At 48.7% G+C, this 17301-nt stretch overlaps 1 protein-coding gene across 1 annotated transcript in view; it reads right to left on the reverse strand.

The window, feature by feature from the left end:
* Positions 1-7392: 7392 nt before the first annotated feature.
* Positions 7393-17301, reverse strand: part of ST3GAL2 (ST3 beta-galactoside alpha-2,3-sialyltransferase 2) — a 48258-nt gene continuing 38349 nt past the window's right edge. Inside the window, exons 4-7 of the mRNA XM_040253549.1 lie at positions 12555-12734; positions 11001-11046; positions 10620-10739; positions 7393-9780 (exon numbers count right to left, since the gene is read on the reverse strand). Of these exons, the coding sequence (XP_040109483.1) occupies positions 9607-9780; positions 10620-10739; positions 11001-11046; positions 12555-12734 (520 nt within the window). The 3' untranslated portion in view covers positions 7393-9606. The remainder of the gene's footprint in view (positions 9781-10619; positions 10740-11000; positions 11047-12554; positions 12735-17301) is intronic.

Genomic DNA, 17301 nt, shown 5'->3' on the forward strand with positions numbered 1-17301 from the left:
GCAGGGCTGAAGCCAGAGCTTGCTGTGCTCCCATCTGGGGGCAGAGCAGCTGCCGGCCAGCATGTCCCATGGAGACGAAGACCCGGGCAGCGCTGCACATGAGATCGGAACCCAAGGAAGCATCACTGCTCAGATGGTGCTGGACAGGAGCTTCACCTGCCTGCCCGCTGGATGTAGACTTCCATCAAGACGCAGGGCCTGGAGGCAGGGAGGAGGACTTGGACCCTGTCCTGCAATAAGAACACAGGCAAATTTCAATAGATTTACACAGTAAGACTATTCTTGGATGTTCCTGATTGGTTGACTCTTGACCCTTTCCCCTGACTCCTTCCACTGAAAAAAACTATCTTTTAAAAATAGACTTGGTGTTTTTTAGAATAGTTGTAAGTGTATAGAAAGAAAAGGCAAAGTTACCTTATAGCAAAGGAAGGACTGAACTCAGATCCCTCTGAATGTGGACACTCACTGTATGTTCTTTTTACTTCAAGCCTTCTCCCTAGAGAGAAGCCGTGTTACCAGAAAGAGCCTGTATTCTTCTCAAAAACAAAAACCAGTTGTTGGATGAAAGGTACTGTTTTATATTCTTGGGGAGCAGGCTGGCCCTGATACACACAGTTCACTGAATGTAAGGGGAAGGGGCATCTTTTTGCATTTTTGCATTAGTTATCACACAGACATAGACTCACTGCAGAAGCTGTGATTTTTCTGGAAAGGTAGTGAGAAGGAGCATTGATTCCTAACTCACGCTCAGAGAGGAAAAAATTTGATTTTTAAAATTGTTTTAGGGTTTCACCCTTCCCCTTCGCAAGCCAGGAATGATGTTTTCCTACCGTGCCAAGCATGTCACAGGAAGGAATTCCTTGCCTGCCGAATGGCAGTGCCCAGCTGTTCGTTCCTGTGATAGATAGATAAATAAAATACTTAATCGTGTCCTGACCCTTCCCCTGGCATCCAGCAGAGTGCCAGCCAACTGTGTATCCACCCACCCCTGGCCAGGCCATAACTCCAAGTGTTTCTCTCCAAGGAGCCCTCTGTATCCAGACAGCATTACTGCTCACCCCAATATGGCGCCTCTCTTTAGAGGACACATTCTTACTAAATTGAGGCATGGCCGTGGGACTTCTCTGGCATCAAGGAAATGTGAAATTCTTGACAGAAGCATTCAAAGACAGCCTGTGGCTCATCAGATTATTTTTTTCTGCCCTTGAAACAACAGACCCACCCCCAGATAGTGCCACTGTCTGCCTGGGTCCTGAGTGGTCTGAGGAACAGATCCCCTGATGGAAACACAGCTTGTGAGAAATAAACTTTGTTGTTTTAAGCCAGTGCCAGTTGGAAAGGTGTTTGTCGTTGCAGCACAGCTTAGTTTACCCTTACCATCCCTCCTGGCCTTGGAAAAGCTGGTTCCCTGTCCAGGCACCCTAATGTCAACCCAGATAGCAGGTATGTTCCATCCAGGTACACAAAATTCCCAAGCAGCTTCTTAATCCATTATTTTAGAAGAGAGAACAATTCCCAATTATTTAAAAAGCCTCCATCGTGACAGAGAGGGGTTAAAAAAAAATCAGAAAAAATCAGCTCTGTGGAGACAGGAAAACTGAGGAATAAAAGGGTATCTGCTAAGTATGCAATTAAATATCACACTTAGCTAACTTTCCTTTCCATGAGCTTGCTGAAATTATAGCGGAGAAAAAAGGAATAAACTCATATGGACAAATAAAATGGAAGCTGTTACATCAGAAGAGGAAATTTAACAAAATGTTTGGAACACACAAAAATGAATGAAAAAAGTCCAATTTTTAGCAATATGGGGAACTACATAGAGCATGAAAAAAAAATCCCAGTCCAAAAATCAGCTACAAAGCTGATGTATTCTTTTTGACTACATCAATGAACAACTACTTTTAATGTTTTATTTTTTACATTTATCTCTCTTTTGGTATTTTGATGGTTTAGGCTATGGACCTAATTTTATCTTTTTCCAGATGGTTATCTAGTTATTTCAATAACATTTATTGTAACATCCATCTTTTCTTAAGTGACTTGAGAGGTCATCTCTGTTATAAACTGAATTTCCATACAGACTTGGGTCTAGGCAATCGGACGAATGAAAGAGAACTGAGTATCAGGGTTAGTCAGTCAGTTCAGTTGCTCAGTCGTGTCTGACTCTTTGCAGCCCCATGGACTGCAGCACGCCAGGGTTCCCCGTCCATCACCAACTCCCGGAGCTTGCTCAAACTCATGGCCATTGAGTTGGTGATGCCATCCAACCATCTCATCCTCTGTTGTCCCCTTCTCCTCCCACCTTCAATCTTTCCCAGCAACAGGGCCTTTCCTAAGAAATCAGTTTTTCACGTCAGATAGTCAAAGTATTGGAGCTTCAGCTTCAGCAACAGTCCTTCCAATGAATACTCAGGACTGATTTTCTTTAGGATGGACTGGTTGGATCTCCTTGCAGTCCAAGGGACTCTCAAGAGTCTTCTCCAACACTACAGTTCAAAAGCATCAGTTCTTCAGTGCTCAGCTTTCTTTATAGTCTAACTCTCACATCCATACATGACTACTAGAAAAACCATAGCTTTAACTACACGGACCTTTGTTAGCAAAGTAACGTCTGCTTTTTAATAAGCTGTCTAGGTTGGTCATAGTTTTTCTTCCAAGGAGCAAGTGTCTTTTAATTTCATGGCAGCAGTCACCATCTGCAGTGATTTGGGAGCCCCCCAAAATAAAGTCTGACACTGTTTCCATTGTTGCCCCATCTATTTGCCATGAAGTGATGGGACCGGATGCCATGATCTTCGTTTTCTGAATGTTGAGTTTTAAGCCAAATTTTTCACTCTCCTCTTTCACTTTCATCAAGAAGATCTTTAGTTCTTCTTCACTTTCTGCGATAAGGGTGGTGTCATCTCCATATCTGAGGTTATTGATATTTCTCCCGGCTATCTTGATTCCAGCTTGTGCTTCATCCAGCCTGGCATTTCTCATGATGTACTTTGCAGATAAGTTAAATAAGCAGGGTGACAATATACAGCCTTGACATACTCCTTTCCCAATTTGCAACCAGTCTGTTGTTCCATGTCCAGTTCTAACTGTTGCTTCTTGACCTGCATACAGGTTTCTCAGGAGGCAAGTAAGTATCAGGGTAGTGGTCACCTTTAGGGGAAGGATGGGAGTTGGCAAGGAAGATGGAGCAGAAAGGCCTCTGGGATGCTTGCACAGCCTGAGAGTGACGACATGAGTGTCCATCTTCAGCCACTAAGGAACCTCTATACTGGGTACATTCTCACCAACAGTGCACAAGGGTTCCTCTGTGCACATTCTCTCCAGTGACTGTTACCCCTTGTCTCTTTGACAAGTCGTTCTAAAAGTACCGTGGTGATAGCTCATTATGGCTTTGATTTGCAATTCCCTGAGGATTAAGGATGTTGCTCATCTTTTCATGGACCTGTTAGCCATCCATATGTCTTCTTAGGAGAAATGTCTCTTCACATCTGCCCATTTTTTTTAATCAGATTTTTTTTTTTTTTTGCTATTGTGTTATATGAGTTCTTTATATATTTTGGTTTCATGTTTTACATTTAAGTCGAATCCATTTGGAGTTAATTTCTGGGAGGGGTGTGAGATAGGATCTAGCTTCACTCTTGCAAACAGAACGACCATATGATTCAACAATTGCACTTCTGGGTACACATCCAAGGGAATATTACCATCTCAAAGAGACCTCTGCACTCCCACGTTCACTGCAGCGGTATTTACAATAGCAAAGGCATGGAAACAACCTAAATGCCCTTTGACAGATGAACGGGTAAAGAAAATGTGAATATATATACAACAGACTATTATTCAGCCATTAACAAAGAAAGGAAATCCCGTCTTTTGTGACAACAGGGCGTTATGCTAGTGAAATAGGTTCGATGGAGAAAGACAAATATCATGTGATCTTACTTTCATGCAGAATCTAAAAACACTGCTCTCATAGAAACAGAGGGCAGATTGGTGCCTGCCAAATAGGAGGGGGAATGGGTAAAGGCGGTCGAAAGGTATAAACTTCCAGTTTAAGATAATTAAGCTCTAGGGATATAACGTACAGCACGGGAGCTATATAGCTAACAGCACAACACTATAAATCAACTATACCTCAACAAAATTTTTAAAAAATGTATCAGCAAATTTGGAAAACTCAGCAATGGCCACAGGACTGGAAAAGGTCAGTTTTCATTCCAATCCCAAAGAAAGGCAATGCCAAAGAATGCTCAAACTACCGCACAATTGCACTCATCTCACATGCTAGTAATGCTCAAAATTCTCCAACCCAGGCTTCAGCAATACGTGAATTGTGAACTTCCAGATGTTGAAGCTGGTTTTAGAAAAGGCAGAGGAACCAGAAATCAAATTGCCAACATCCGCTGGATCATCGAAAAAGCAAGAGTTCCAGAAAAACATCTATTTCTGCTTTATTGACTGTGCCAAAGCCTTTGACTGTGTGGATCACAATCAACTGTGGAAAATTCTGAAAGAGATGGGAATGCCAGACTACCTGACCTGCCTCTTGAGAAATCTGTATGCAGGTCAGGAAGCAACAGATAGAACTGGACATGGAACAACAGACTGGTTTCAAATAGGAAAAGGAGTACGTCAAGGCTGTATATTGTCACCTTGCTTATTTAACTTATATGCAGAGTACATCATGAGAAACGCTGGGCTGGAAGAAACACAAGCTGGAATCAAGATTGCCAGGAGAAATATCAATAACCTCAGATATGCAGATGACACCACCCTTATGGCAGAAAGTGAAGAGGAGCTAAAAAGCCTCTTGATGAAAGTGAAAGAGGAGAGTGAAAAAGTTGGCTTAAAGCTCAACATTCAGAAGACGAAGATCATGGCATCTGGTCCCATCACTTCATGGGAAATAGATGGGGAAACAGTGTCAGACTTTATTTTGGGGGGCTCCCAAATCACTGCAGATGGTGATTGCAGCCATGAAATTAAAAGACGCTTACTCCTTGGAAGGAAAGTTATGACCAACCTAGATAGCATATTGAAAAGCAGAGACATTACTTTGCCAACAAAGGTCCATCTAGTCAAGGCTATGGTTTTTCCAGTGGTCGCGTATGGATGTGAAAGTTGGACTGTGAGGAAAGCTGAGCGCCGAAGAATTGATGGTTTTGAACTGTGGTGTTGGAGAAGACTCTTGAGAGTTCCTTGGACTGCAAGGAGATCCAACCAGTCCATTCTAAAGGAGATCAGTCCTGGGTATTCTTTGGAAGGAATGATGCTAAAGCTGAAACTCCAATACTTTGGCCACCTCATGTGAAGAGTTGACTCATTGGAAAAGACTCTGATGCTGGGAGGGATTGGAGGCAGGAGGAGAAGGGGACGACAGAGGATGAGATGGCTGGATGGCATCACCGACTTGATGGACATGGGTTTGGGTGAACTCCTGGAGTTGGTGATGGACAGGGAGGCCTGGCGTGCTGTGATTCATGGGGTCACAGAGTTGTACACGACTGAGCGACTGATTAGTGATTGGGGAACCATCTTTAAAGAATTCTGGTGGCTGTCATTTGAGGGTCAGTGAATAATGGGATCCCAGTCTAACAAAGACTAGAAAGCCATGCCTCCTGACCTGAGACAGGGAGGCACATTTACCACAATAATCCAGTTTGGCAACTAGAGTTCTCACCTCTAAAGATTTGGAACAATAGTTAATTGACCATTAAGGTCCCCAGAAATGAAACAGATGCTGGGGAGCCTACGAAAGTATTGCTTGATGTGTATAGGAGAGAAAATTCTAAGAGTGCTGGGAAAAAACCTGAGTCGCAGTGATGGGAATTTTCAGCTTTTTCCTCAGTTCCCAGACCTCATCAGGCCACACACCTGGAGCTCTTTTCAAGCAGATCTCAGGGTCGTTTGTGTAGCTGTTGCTTTTCCAGAAGAACCTACTTCTGGAGTGACGGTGCACTGGGAGAAAGGAAATACCCAGACTTCCAGGAGTCACCATATGCTAGCTTTGAGACCAGAATGCCAAAGCAGTCCACTTTATTATGAGAGCTGGAACTTATTATGGCCGAAGACAGATGGAGCTCTGGTTCAAGTCCATTTAATGGTGGGTCCAATGAGAGCACAGATTCATCTTTAGGTAATTTCCTTAGTTCCAAAAGGAAAGAGAGATGTTTACTACCTGGCAAAATCACTGTATTGGCAACCAGACCCATGGGGGTAGGGCCTAATAGATGTCCCTGGAACTATCTCCAACATGGTAAGTCAAACTCAATACCTTCCAGCAGGGTTTTCCGACTCTGGTGCTGCCATCCAACTTGAGTTATGGAAGGATTGGTGACTTCTTCCTCATCCCATTCACTTGCCATCTGAATTATGGAGAATGACAGTAGTTTATTGCAATAGTGCTAACTTGTGATTCCTGATATGGTATCTTTGCTGAATCAAAGCAATGGAGTCCACGGGCAACATTAAAAAATAAAAAGACATAATTTGTGAGGCTCAATCCTGGAGGTAACATGTACAACATCTGGAGTGCTGCTCCCACTAAGGACAGTGACCCATAAGACAGCGGCTTTGAGTGAGGCCCGGACAAGAAACAGATCTTGGCAGTCCTGGCTATGGACATGTCATCTGGACACTGGGCCTTATGACTTGGGTACGTGCTACTGGGGAGTGTCTGTGGCAGAGAACTGTCATATGGAGCCTCTGGCAACCCTGAATAGGAGAACTACAGCCCAGAGACCTACAGTTTCAGAACAAACCCTCCACCACTTCCAAAAAGTGGTGCCCTCCTCCACCAAAAAGTATCTTCCGTTTGAAAAGTCACTCAGCTCGCTCTGGGCACTGGCAGAAACTGGACAGCAGGACACCAAGGTGAGTGCAGACTCTGAAGAGAGCCCGTGTGAGCTATCTCATCCACCAGACGGCAGAGCTGGGCATTCCGACACATGACGCATTCAGGGGCATTCTGACGCGTGACGTGAGTTACAGTCAAGTAGATCCAGACAGCCTAAGGAAACAGCACAGTTACCTCGGACACCTGTGGCACCAGCTCCAACCATTTTGCCAACTCCCTGCCAACCCACACCTATGGCATCATGGGAAGTTGCACAGAACCCAGAAACAGAGCAGGGAAAGCCCCATCCTGGTGCCTGTGGGGTCTGCATGCTGCTCTGGGCCCACACAGCGGACGGTGGTGAAGGCCGCACTCCCAGAGGGCACAGCTGGTGGCTGGGAGGCTTCATGTATAAGGGATGGGTGCCTGGGAGTTGTCCCTTCTCTACTTCACCACCCCCTCCCAGCAATGGCCCCAACAGTCTTCACCATTACTTGGTCACAGCTTCCCACTGACAGATACACCTTCTTCCCACCATCAAACACATTTCAAAATGAACAAGTGAATATACAGCTTTTTATTTTTAATTCAGAAAGAAAAAGGGAAGAAAATAAAAAACATTTGCTTAAATAACTATTGTAGAAAAGATCTGGGCTGGGTGCTGGGACCTACCTCTTCCAGAACGGAGATTTATTAATGTTCTAAACAAAACAAAACCCAAACAAAAGGAACAACAACAATAAAAGAAATAAATTATTCTGCTCAATACTGTTTGGCATAATTGCATTTTTTCATCTCTTAAACACTCAAGAGCCTCTTTAGGAAGCACTGAGATGAGACTGGCAAGAACAACTGGTCTTGACTTTCTAAAATGATGGGGACGAGGTGGTGAAAGAGGTGTTCCACTAAAGGCCTCACTAACCCACCCCCATTCTTCACTCCTCCTACTTTTGGAATTGGGAAGGGACAGACTCACGCTAAGTTCTCAATATATTAACTTTTAGTGGGGCCCACTGCCCCCTCACTAAGTCTCTAACATACTCCTCTGCTGGCTCCTGTTCCCTCAGCCAGCTGCAGGAACTATACCAACGACCAGGAGGCTGCCGAGTGGTATCAACTCACTAAGAAAGGGTGATTTTTATGTTTTGTTTGTTGACTGTTTTTTAAGTCATTGTGGGAAGGGGGATCCTTTTAGTGGTTTGGAAGCTTCACAGAAGCCCTTTTCCCCTCCTACACTCCCCCAACCTTCAAGCGTGAGAATACCTTCAGCAGCTTCCTCTAGGATTAAGCTGGGTTCAGCCATGCAAGTAGCTTCCAGCTGTAACCTGTGGTTGTTAGCGTTGCAGCCCTTCTAGAGCTGGAAATGGAAAGAGGGTCAGAGGGAAAAGGCGCAAGGTGAGCACAGGGAAGGGGATATGTGGGCAGAGGAGGAGGCATGCAAGGGGCAAGTCCACTCCTCCCCAGCTATTTGCATGGCCAGCTCAGTATCTGAAAAGCATCTTTGTTGGTCAGCCACCCATGATAATTTCAGGTTAGCTAAATTATAAGCCTAAAGCAAATTCCAACCCGGAGCAAGAGGTTTCCTCCTCTTTTGGGGGGTGACGGGTGAAGGACCAGACAGCTGGTCTCTTCTCCAGCCTTCGGTCCTACGTGCTGCTCCCTCTCCCTAGAGGCAGCCAAAGGGGGTTAGGGCGGTTAGCTGCACTGCCCTGATCACAGGGCAATCCCCCCAGAGCGACAAGTGGCCTGATGAGGAGACCCCGGGCCTAGGGAGAGACACTGAAGAGACTGTGAGCAAATAATAGCGGCGGAGGGCACACGGAGAGGCAGCTGACATCTGATGCGACGGGGTTTCCTGTCTCCTGTCCTACTTCTTAACCTGTGTTTCAGAGTTGAGCCCTAGGCGAACTTCGCCCACACAGGAAGGGGTGCACACAATCCTAGTTTTCTGGTGAGACACTAAATGCCACGATCAGAAAGGCCATTCCACAAGGTGGCCAAGGGCGGGAGGGGAGGAGGCAGGAGAGGACCCACGTGCCCTCCAGATTCTCACCGCCTTTCTTTGGTGGGTTTGCACTAACCCACCTACGCCTGACCGATCAAAGAAATGCGGATCTAGTTCTCTAGGCGGTCCGGGAGGGCTCTAACTTTCCCCCTGGGGAAAAGAGCGCTCCTCGCCCACCCGAAAGGCGGCCCGATCGCCCTCCCGCCCGCCCCGCGGTCACGGAGCACTCCTGGAAAGGAGGGAGCGAGCCACCGCTGTCCCTCGCCTTTCCCACCGTTTCCTTCTCGGCGCCCCCAGCGAGGTTAGGCCGGAAAGCGACCGAGACGCCTCCTGCCGAACCTGCGGAAAGCATACTTCTCGAAGCCGGAACGAACTCCTACTCCTTAGAAAGCGTGAAATAAAATCCTACCCAAAAGCATAGAGGAATGGGAAATTAATCGGCCGCCAGCCCGCCCCTGAAGGCCATCGATTGGCTGAGAAGGGTCCCGACGCCGGAAGTCTTCCTTGAGTTGCATGATTGGCTGGAGACCCCGCCCGCCGGCGGCGCTGATTGGTGCTGGGCTGGGGGAGTCTCCTTGCTGGCCGAGGACGCCGGCGCTCGCTGGGCTGCAACGTGATTGGTCCAGGCCGCGGCGGCGGCGCTCGGATTGCCTGCTGACGGCCCGGAGGGCGCCGCGCCACGCTTAGGTCGCTGCCCCCGGGCTGACCCCGAGTCCCGGCGGGAGCCGCGCGGCGGGGGCGAAGAGTTGCAGCGCGTCCGGGCTCAGTTCCCTCTGTAGACCTCGATCTTGCTAGCCTTAGCCAGCATGTCGATGATGTGCGCCTCGAAGTCGGCGTCGTGCACGCCCGTCTTCCGGAACTCGCCCGCGTACCGGTTATTCTCCCAGTAGTGGTGCCAGTTCCCCCGGCTGTCGGCCCCGAAGCCGTACACGTTCACCTGCGGGGGAGGGCGGCGCGGGTCACTCCACGTCAGGGACCCGGGAGCAGAGGCCGCGGCAGAGCCTTGGGTCGTGGGAGGGGACGAGAAAGGGGCCGCGGCGCCTCTACCGAGCAGGAGGCGGCTCATCCGCTACGGCGCGCTGCACGCGCCTGAAGACCCGGAACACCCCACCCTGACGCTGAGGACACTTCCAGAGGGAGAGGGCTGTTCCCTTCCGGTTCTCCTTCCAGCCACCTTCTGAGGACATCAAGAACGCCTGAGTATGGGGCCAGCCTGTGACAGCTCACCAACCCTTGCTAACATTTTTTTCCCCCTTAATGGTGTGTTTTATTGAAAGCTGGTCAGGTACGCAGTATCATACACTGAATAGTTCACTGGCAAAAGGGTGTGCTGGGCATGAGCACTGCTATCCATGGCAGAGTAGCAGACAGAGCCCAGAGATGGGCTCCTTGAATGACTAATCTCCAATTTTAACACAGAATAGGCCTGGGGCCCACAGCTGTGGGAGACCCCATTCTGCTGAAACAACTACAACTGTTCCACTTCATTGATGGTTATTCTTTCTTTATGGCAAGTAATATCAATTATGGTATTCAATTTCCTTTTTAAATAAATTTAACCTTTCAGTGAACTGATACCAGATATGGTAAAATCATGAACACAGTAAGTTTGGGAAATGCAGATCTATACCCTGCAGCCTAGAAATAGGGGGAATGGAAGCCACTTAGTTCCTTCCTACAAAAACACATTCCTCGATGCACCGCTAAGCCCTGACAAAGGCTGGTTCCCTCTGTCCCTTGGGTCCTACTATTTTATCCCCAGACCAGGCTACCCACCTCATCACACACATGCAGGGCAAAGAAGAGTACCAGCATCCCAGTGGAAGGGTACCGCCCATGATGCTCTGTCCACCTGTCATGGATGTACTTGAAGAAGGCTGGGTTGTAAATCTGGACCTAGGAGGAGAAAATGTAATGAGCACATGAGGGCTTCTGGGGCCTGAAATCTCAGGCCAAGCTCTGACCAGTTCCTCCACATGTGCCAGTAGCCAGTAGGTCCTGCAGCCTGTGTGGGGCGCGGGGGGAGGAGAGTCAGGTATACCAGGAGATGGGGACTGACGGTTCTGGAAGGGTACTGGGGATACCTGAACCACAGGACCGGCACACCGTGACTCAGGTCTGCACTATTTCCATTGAAGTGGGGAGGAGGAAGCTTACCTTCTCTTTATCCACTCGAAGGAAGGACTTCACTGGGGCATAGGTGCTGCAAGCAGAAAGAAAAATAACGCTGAGCTGGCTCCAGGCACCCAGAGATGCCTTTCCTCCCACTGAGGCCCAAGTGATGATGGCCTCATGACAGGCTGCCCTGCTTCCAGACTGCTCTCCCACTGCACATCACTGAAGCTCCTTGTCCAGAAACCTTCAATGGCTCCCTATGTTCTCCAAGATAAAATAAGGATGGTTTAGACAAGCACCAGGGAGTTCCATAACCCAGCCCCAACTTTTCCTCCCATGACTCTCTGCTGTGAAGTCTCCACTTGGGTTAGCCCATCTCCCCACGCCCAGCATGTCTGTGCTCGGAACCTCTGCCCACGGCAGCCCTGCCGCTACTGTCCTCACATTAGGCACACATCCCTCCTTCCCTGTTAGTCATGGTGCCTGCAACCTATGCTCCCATTTCTGAGTATCCATGGAACTTAAACTCTACAGCACTTATTTTAGCCCTTTGGACTCCCAAACATAAGCTAAAGTCAGAAAACTGCAACTGCTGTGTTTAAAAAAATATACGGTGAAAATAGGCAAAGGTGGAAGTAATCCAGCTGTCCAATGGACAGATGAATAGGTAAATATGATATATCCACACACCAGAATACTATGCAGCCTTTAAAGGGGATAAAACCCTGACACAGGCTATAACACAGATGAGCCCTGAAAACATGATGCTACTGAAATAAGCCTAGGCAAAAGGACAAACACTGGATGATTCCACGTGTATGAAGTACCTAGAGCAGTCAACTCATAGAGACAGAAAGAACAGTGGTTATCAGGGGCTGGAGGGAGGAGGGAATGGAGAGTTGCCATTTAATGGGCAGAGTTTTCATCTGAGATGATGAAAAAGTTCTGGAGATGGGCTGTGGTGAAATTTGTACAGCAATGTGAGTGCACTTAATGCTCATGAACTGTGTGGTTAAAATAGTATTTTACGTTACACATACACATTTTTACACACACGTGCACACACAAAAACCACGGTGAGACGGAGTAGACTAGCGGTTGCCTAGGGCTAGGGGTGGAGGGAGTGGGGGTGATGAGTAAGGGGTACAGGGCTATCTTTAGATTTAATCTTCATCTTTGGAATATGCATGTGTTCTAAAATTACTTGTGATGGTTACATAACCCTAAACCCTGTGCATATACTAAAAGCCATTGAACTGCACTTTAAATGTGTGAACCGTATGGCATGTGAATCATATCTCAATAAAGCTGTTAAAGCAGAGCTGACAGGAGCCACCTCCTGCAAAGGGGGGCTGGAAAGGTATCCTTCACCTCTCGAACACCAGTAGGCTGGCTGCCACCATGCAGGAAGTGGCCCCAAACCAGCTGTGGCCTCAGCTAACCACGATTTGGCGCCATCCCTACTGCTGCTTCTCTCCTCACCAGCCTCTCTTGGCCAAAATAGTCAATGAAAGGAATTCTAACATCTGGCCCCTAGACAGTTCCTCCCAAGGTGGGGCGGCCCCCGTGTCCCATTTGCAGCCAGCAGTGGCTCACAATCGGATCTGCCCGGTGGACAGGGCGCTGGCAATCCACAAGAGGTCCAGGGCCTTGAAGGGCACCAGCACGAAGCTGACGTTGGCGGGCAGGTTCTTGGCACTCTCGGGGTACATGAAATGGTGCGTGGTTCGGCTGCCAACATCCTGCTCAAAGCCCACGGTCGGTGCCTGATTCATCCTGCAGGGACAGGAGGGTGGTGAGAGAAGACACCGACACGGAAACTGGTACAACAATTCTAGAAGACAGTTCGGTGCTGGCCGTCACACCTGGAAACAGGTGTGCACTTACCCAGCAGTTCCATTTCCAGAATCTATCCTATAAAAATGGTTGCGTAAGTGTCCAAAAATGTGTGCAAGGATATTCACGGCAGTCTTATTTATAATAGTAAAGAGAAGAACCAATCAAACAGAGAACCAGTTAATATCAATACATTTTGGCACATTCATGGAACAGAACAGCATGTAGTCATCAGAATGAATGAATCAGATTTTTCATGTGAAGGTAAGAAATAAGTTTTCAAGAGCTATTCAGTTTAAAAAAAAAAAGTGGTGTGAGGAATCTCACTTCTTTCAACACATGCCTTTTGAACACCTGTGCAGTCAGAGGAAATCACAATGCAGAAAAGGAAAACTGATGGAGAAGACCATGGCAACCCACTCCAGTATTCTTGCCTGGGAAATCTCATGGACAGAGGAGCCTGGGGGGCCACAGTTCACAGCACTGCCAAGAGTTGGATACAACTTCGTAACTGAACAACAACAACAACACAGTCAGGCAGATTGTGATTTGGGGAAATAGTTCTTGATGGAAACGTGGCATAAATTGGAGAGTGAAGTGACCTAATGATATGGAATATAGAGCTTTGTAAGAAATTAAAATTTGTGTATAGAATAATGATTTCAAGTATTCAAACAATAAAGTCTGGCTAAAGGAAAAAAAAAGGAAAACTGAAAATTCAATAGTGTGATTCCATTTTTTGTAAAAGAGAAAAAAAAAGGGAAGGAGGAAAGGGAGAGAGAAGGGAGAAAGGAAGTGAGGGAAAGAAGGGATGAGGGAGGGGAAAAGCTGACTTCTGTATATGAATAGAAAAAAACGGAGGAGTATTAAAATTTTAGGAATGCTTACTCTTGGAGAATGGGATAATCCACTTTTTAACGTGTATACCTCTGTTTTTTCCCCCAATAATAAGCACATATCATTTTTACAGTTTTTAAAAATAAAAAGACAGCCTTTCACAGCGTACAGCTCACTAGGCTGTTCTGTGCTCTTTTCTAGAAGACAGTGGAGCAAGGTAAGAAGCTGGAGCTCCCTCAGCCCCCAGGCAGACGGCTCAGTTCCGCCAGCGCCCTGTCGCGCACTTTACGTTCCTGTCCACCCTTCCACTCCAAGCCCAAGGGGGAAACCCGGGGCTCTGGCAGTGCCCACCTCAGCCGTCCCGGCACGTGCAGTGCAGGGCTGTCTCTCCTTTGCTGTCTTAAAAGAACACGGAACCCCAGCATAGTCTCTTCCACCCAGCCTTCTCCTGCCCACCATGGTGTGACACACCAAGGCGGCTTCCAATTCCTTTCAAGCGGTGCAAAACATAGGACCAATAAAATCAAAGCTTCTTTTGTTGTGAGCATCTTAAAAACAAGTGATCCAGCTTTAAACACAAACCTGTTGATCTTTTCTGCTGTGAGAACACAGTCTTGTTGGATCACACTGCAGAATCACACCACCCAAGCAGGTGGCTGTAACCTGGGCCTCCACTGTGGACACAGGGATCTGGGAGAGAGGCAGCAAAGTCTCCACTTGCTCTCCCAGCTTTTTAGCCAGTTCAAACATTTCCTGTCCGTAAAGGGGCCAGCAACCCCTAGGTCCTGGGCCCTGTGTCACAGGGCCTCCCCCACCACCTCTATGGACGGCAGTGTGGTGAGGGTGTGTCCAAGATGCCCACTCTACCAATCACTTGCTGTGCCTTCTGCCTCCCTGGTTCCCTTCCCTTGAGGGACTGGAGAAACTTATGTTTGGGAAACTGAGAGTGGCTTGATTGGGAACTAGAAAGTAAGTCCTTGTTCTTAGCCACGTTAGTCCCTGTCTGCGTCAAGGAGAACCCTGGATTCTCTCCTGCAGGACCAGCTGTGCTCTGGCCCCAGAACAAAGATGAAGAACCTGTCCCCCTCCCCTCAAACCCAGTTCTTCAAGTTCACTGCCCCTCTGATGTCTTGGCCTTTAGGGTTGAGACAGCCCATCTCCTAGAGGAGCTGAGAAGCCTTTTTCTCATCCACTGTGGGCTACAGCTCCACACACACACACCCTCGTCAGCACAGCCCGTCTGGCTCTGGCTCTGGCTCTGCCACGGTAGCCCCAGGGTCTGTGAGGAACAGAACAGGAGCAGAGCAGTTGCAGAGGACGCCTTGATCGGGATGGTGTTTCTCAGCTGCCCGGGGTATGGAAGTGGGGAGCAGACTTGGGCTGCTGGCACTTAAGCTGGCTGGGGTCTGGGCTGGGCAGGAGCTGGGGTTAAGGTTCATGCTTGTGAGGACCCAAGAAACACACCTCCTCTCATTGAAGATGGAGAGGCCCAAGCTGGCCCTGCAGATCAAAGGGTTGCAGCTGCCCCAGATTGGCCCTGAAGACCGCCCATCTGCCTTTTCCACGACTCAGCAGCCAGAGCTGTCATGACACCCCTCCTGTCGTCCAGGATCACTGCCTCCCAGCCTCGAGTCAGCCCTCCTGGAGAGTCTCCACCTCCCTCGGGTGCCACCCATTTGCTGGGCAGGCAGCCGCTTCCCAAAGTCTGGAGATGAATAGAATAAGGGATCTAAAAAGATGTTTCAGAGCCTCCAAGGAAAGGGAAGGAAGTGGCATGCTTCTGGAGATAGCTGATTCATTCTGGAGAAGCCAGGTCCTGGAAAGGGACCTGGGCAGGATGCAGAGGATGAGCTGGATTTCCGTGACTCCAGGGAGAAGCTTCTAGAGTTCTCTCTGTCTCCTGCCACTAGAGCACCCAGAGCAGGATGTGCGTGCATATGGGCATGCTCAGGCTTCAGAATGTGGGCGTTCAGTCCTTTCACTCTTTCACGTATTCACAGTGAGCCGACCATCTGCACGCGGCTGTTCAAGGAGCTGCGGATCCATCTGCTGGCCAGCTGAGGGGGACCAGCTCAGTCAGGGGGCCTCTGGAGTCAGAGGGGAGGAGGCAGCGAGGGGAGGGCGTGGGGGCTGGGGGCTGGGCAGAGCCATCAGCTCACTGTAACTCAGCTCAGCCCTCCTGCTGGGGCTTTCATCCATCCTGTTCCCAGGAAGGGAGGCCTCCCCACTGATTCCAAACCAAGACTTGTCTATAAGCAGTCACTCTCCATTGCCATCTGGCTGCTTCCACAAATCGGCTGAAAGCCACTCCTTCCACAAAGAGATGGGCATTTAACTAGTTTGGTGTGGGGGCCAGGCATATTTTTTAAAGCTTCCATGAAACACTAATAATGTGCAATCAGGGTTGACAAATACTCACCTACAGAAAAACTCAAATCTTTATCTGCAATTTCATATAAGTAAGTTATTGATACTTACATGTTTATCATAATATCTAACCATTTTACTCAACTGTGTTACTAATTCTACAAGCTTGTTGGTTTATTCATATTATCTATAAGTAAAATTGCTTTTAATCTTGTGCACAATCGCCATTTTTGCTGTTCATTCCTTGCTTTACTTCCTTCCTAACTCTGAGAATTATGTTAAATAATGCTGCAGAAAATATCCATCTTTTCCATCTGATTTTAATAAGAGTATCTTTAGACCTGCCACTATTGAGGGTTTTTTGGTCACTGATATGGAATATATGTTAAGAACCCTGGAGAAGGAAATGGCACACCACTCCAGTACCCTTGCCTGGAAAATCCCATGGACGGAGGAGCCTGGTAGGCTGCAGTCCATGGAGTCGCAAAGAGTGGGACACGACTGGGTGACTTGACATCGTGACACCCACAAAGAAATCCTGGTGTCAGTCCACAACACCTGTCTCCTAGCCTGGTTCCTGTGAGGGAACGTCTGTGAGTCTCTCTCTGCCTGACCAGGACCAGGCACTGCCCAGGTCTGTTGCAGCAGCCAGCTGTTTCTGCCCACTGTGCTCCACTCCCTGGAGCTTCCAGCCGTCCCGAGGTCCATGGTGAAACCCAGCAGGAGGTGGAGAGGCCCTGCAGGCAGCACCTACAGGCGCGAGAGCGCCCTTCCCGGGCTTCCCAAGGGTCCCACGGCTGCTCTGAGGCGCTGGCCGGCCACCTGTCCCCCATCTCAGCCACCGTCTGAGGGGGAGAGGTCCCCTCCGGCTCCCAGCCTGCCTCTCTTGCTTTCTGGGTGCCAGCAACCGGAAGATGGGGAGGATCTCAGGTGGCTCCGGGGGCCTGGGTCTGCATTAGCAGCCCCCTCTCCTGTCCACTCTTAGCATCTGTCCCCCCCTTAGCATCCCCCCTGTCCCCCATCTCTTAACATCCCCCTCTCTCCCCTACTCTTAGCACCCCCCTTCCTCTCTCCCCCTACTCTTAGCATCCCCTCTCTCTCCCCTCACTCTTAGCATCCCCCCTCTTTCCCCCCACTCTTAGCATCCCCCCTCTTCCCCACTCTTAGCATCCCCCCTTCTCCTCCCCCACTCTTAGCAACCCCCTCTCCCCCCCACTCTTAGCATCTGCCCCCTCCCTCTCCCCCCCACTCTTAGCATCGGCCCCTCTCCCACCCCCACTTTTAGCACCCCCTCTCTCTCCCC

This window comes from Oryx dammah, unplaced genomic scaffold (genome assembly GCF_014754425.2).
Source record: "Oryx dammah isolate SB20612 unplaced genomic scaffold, SCBI_Odam_1.1 HiC_scaffold_13, whole genome shotgun sequence".
NCBI lineage: Eukaryota > Metazoa > Chordata > Mammalia > Artiodactyla > Bovidae > Oryx > Oryx dammah.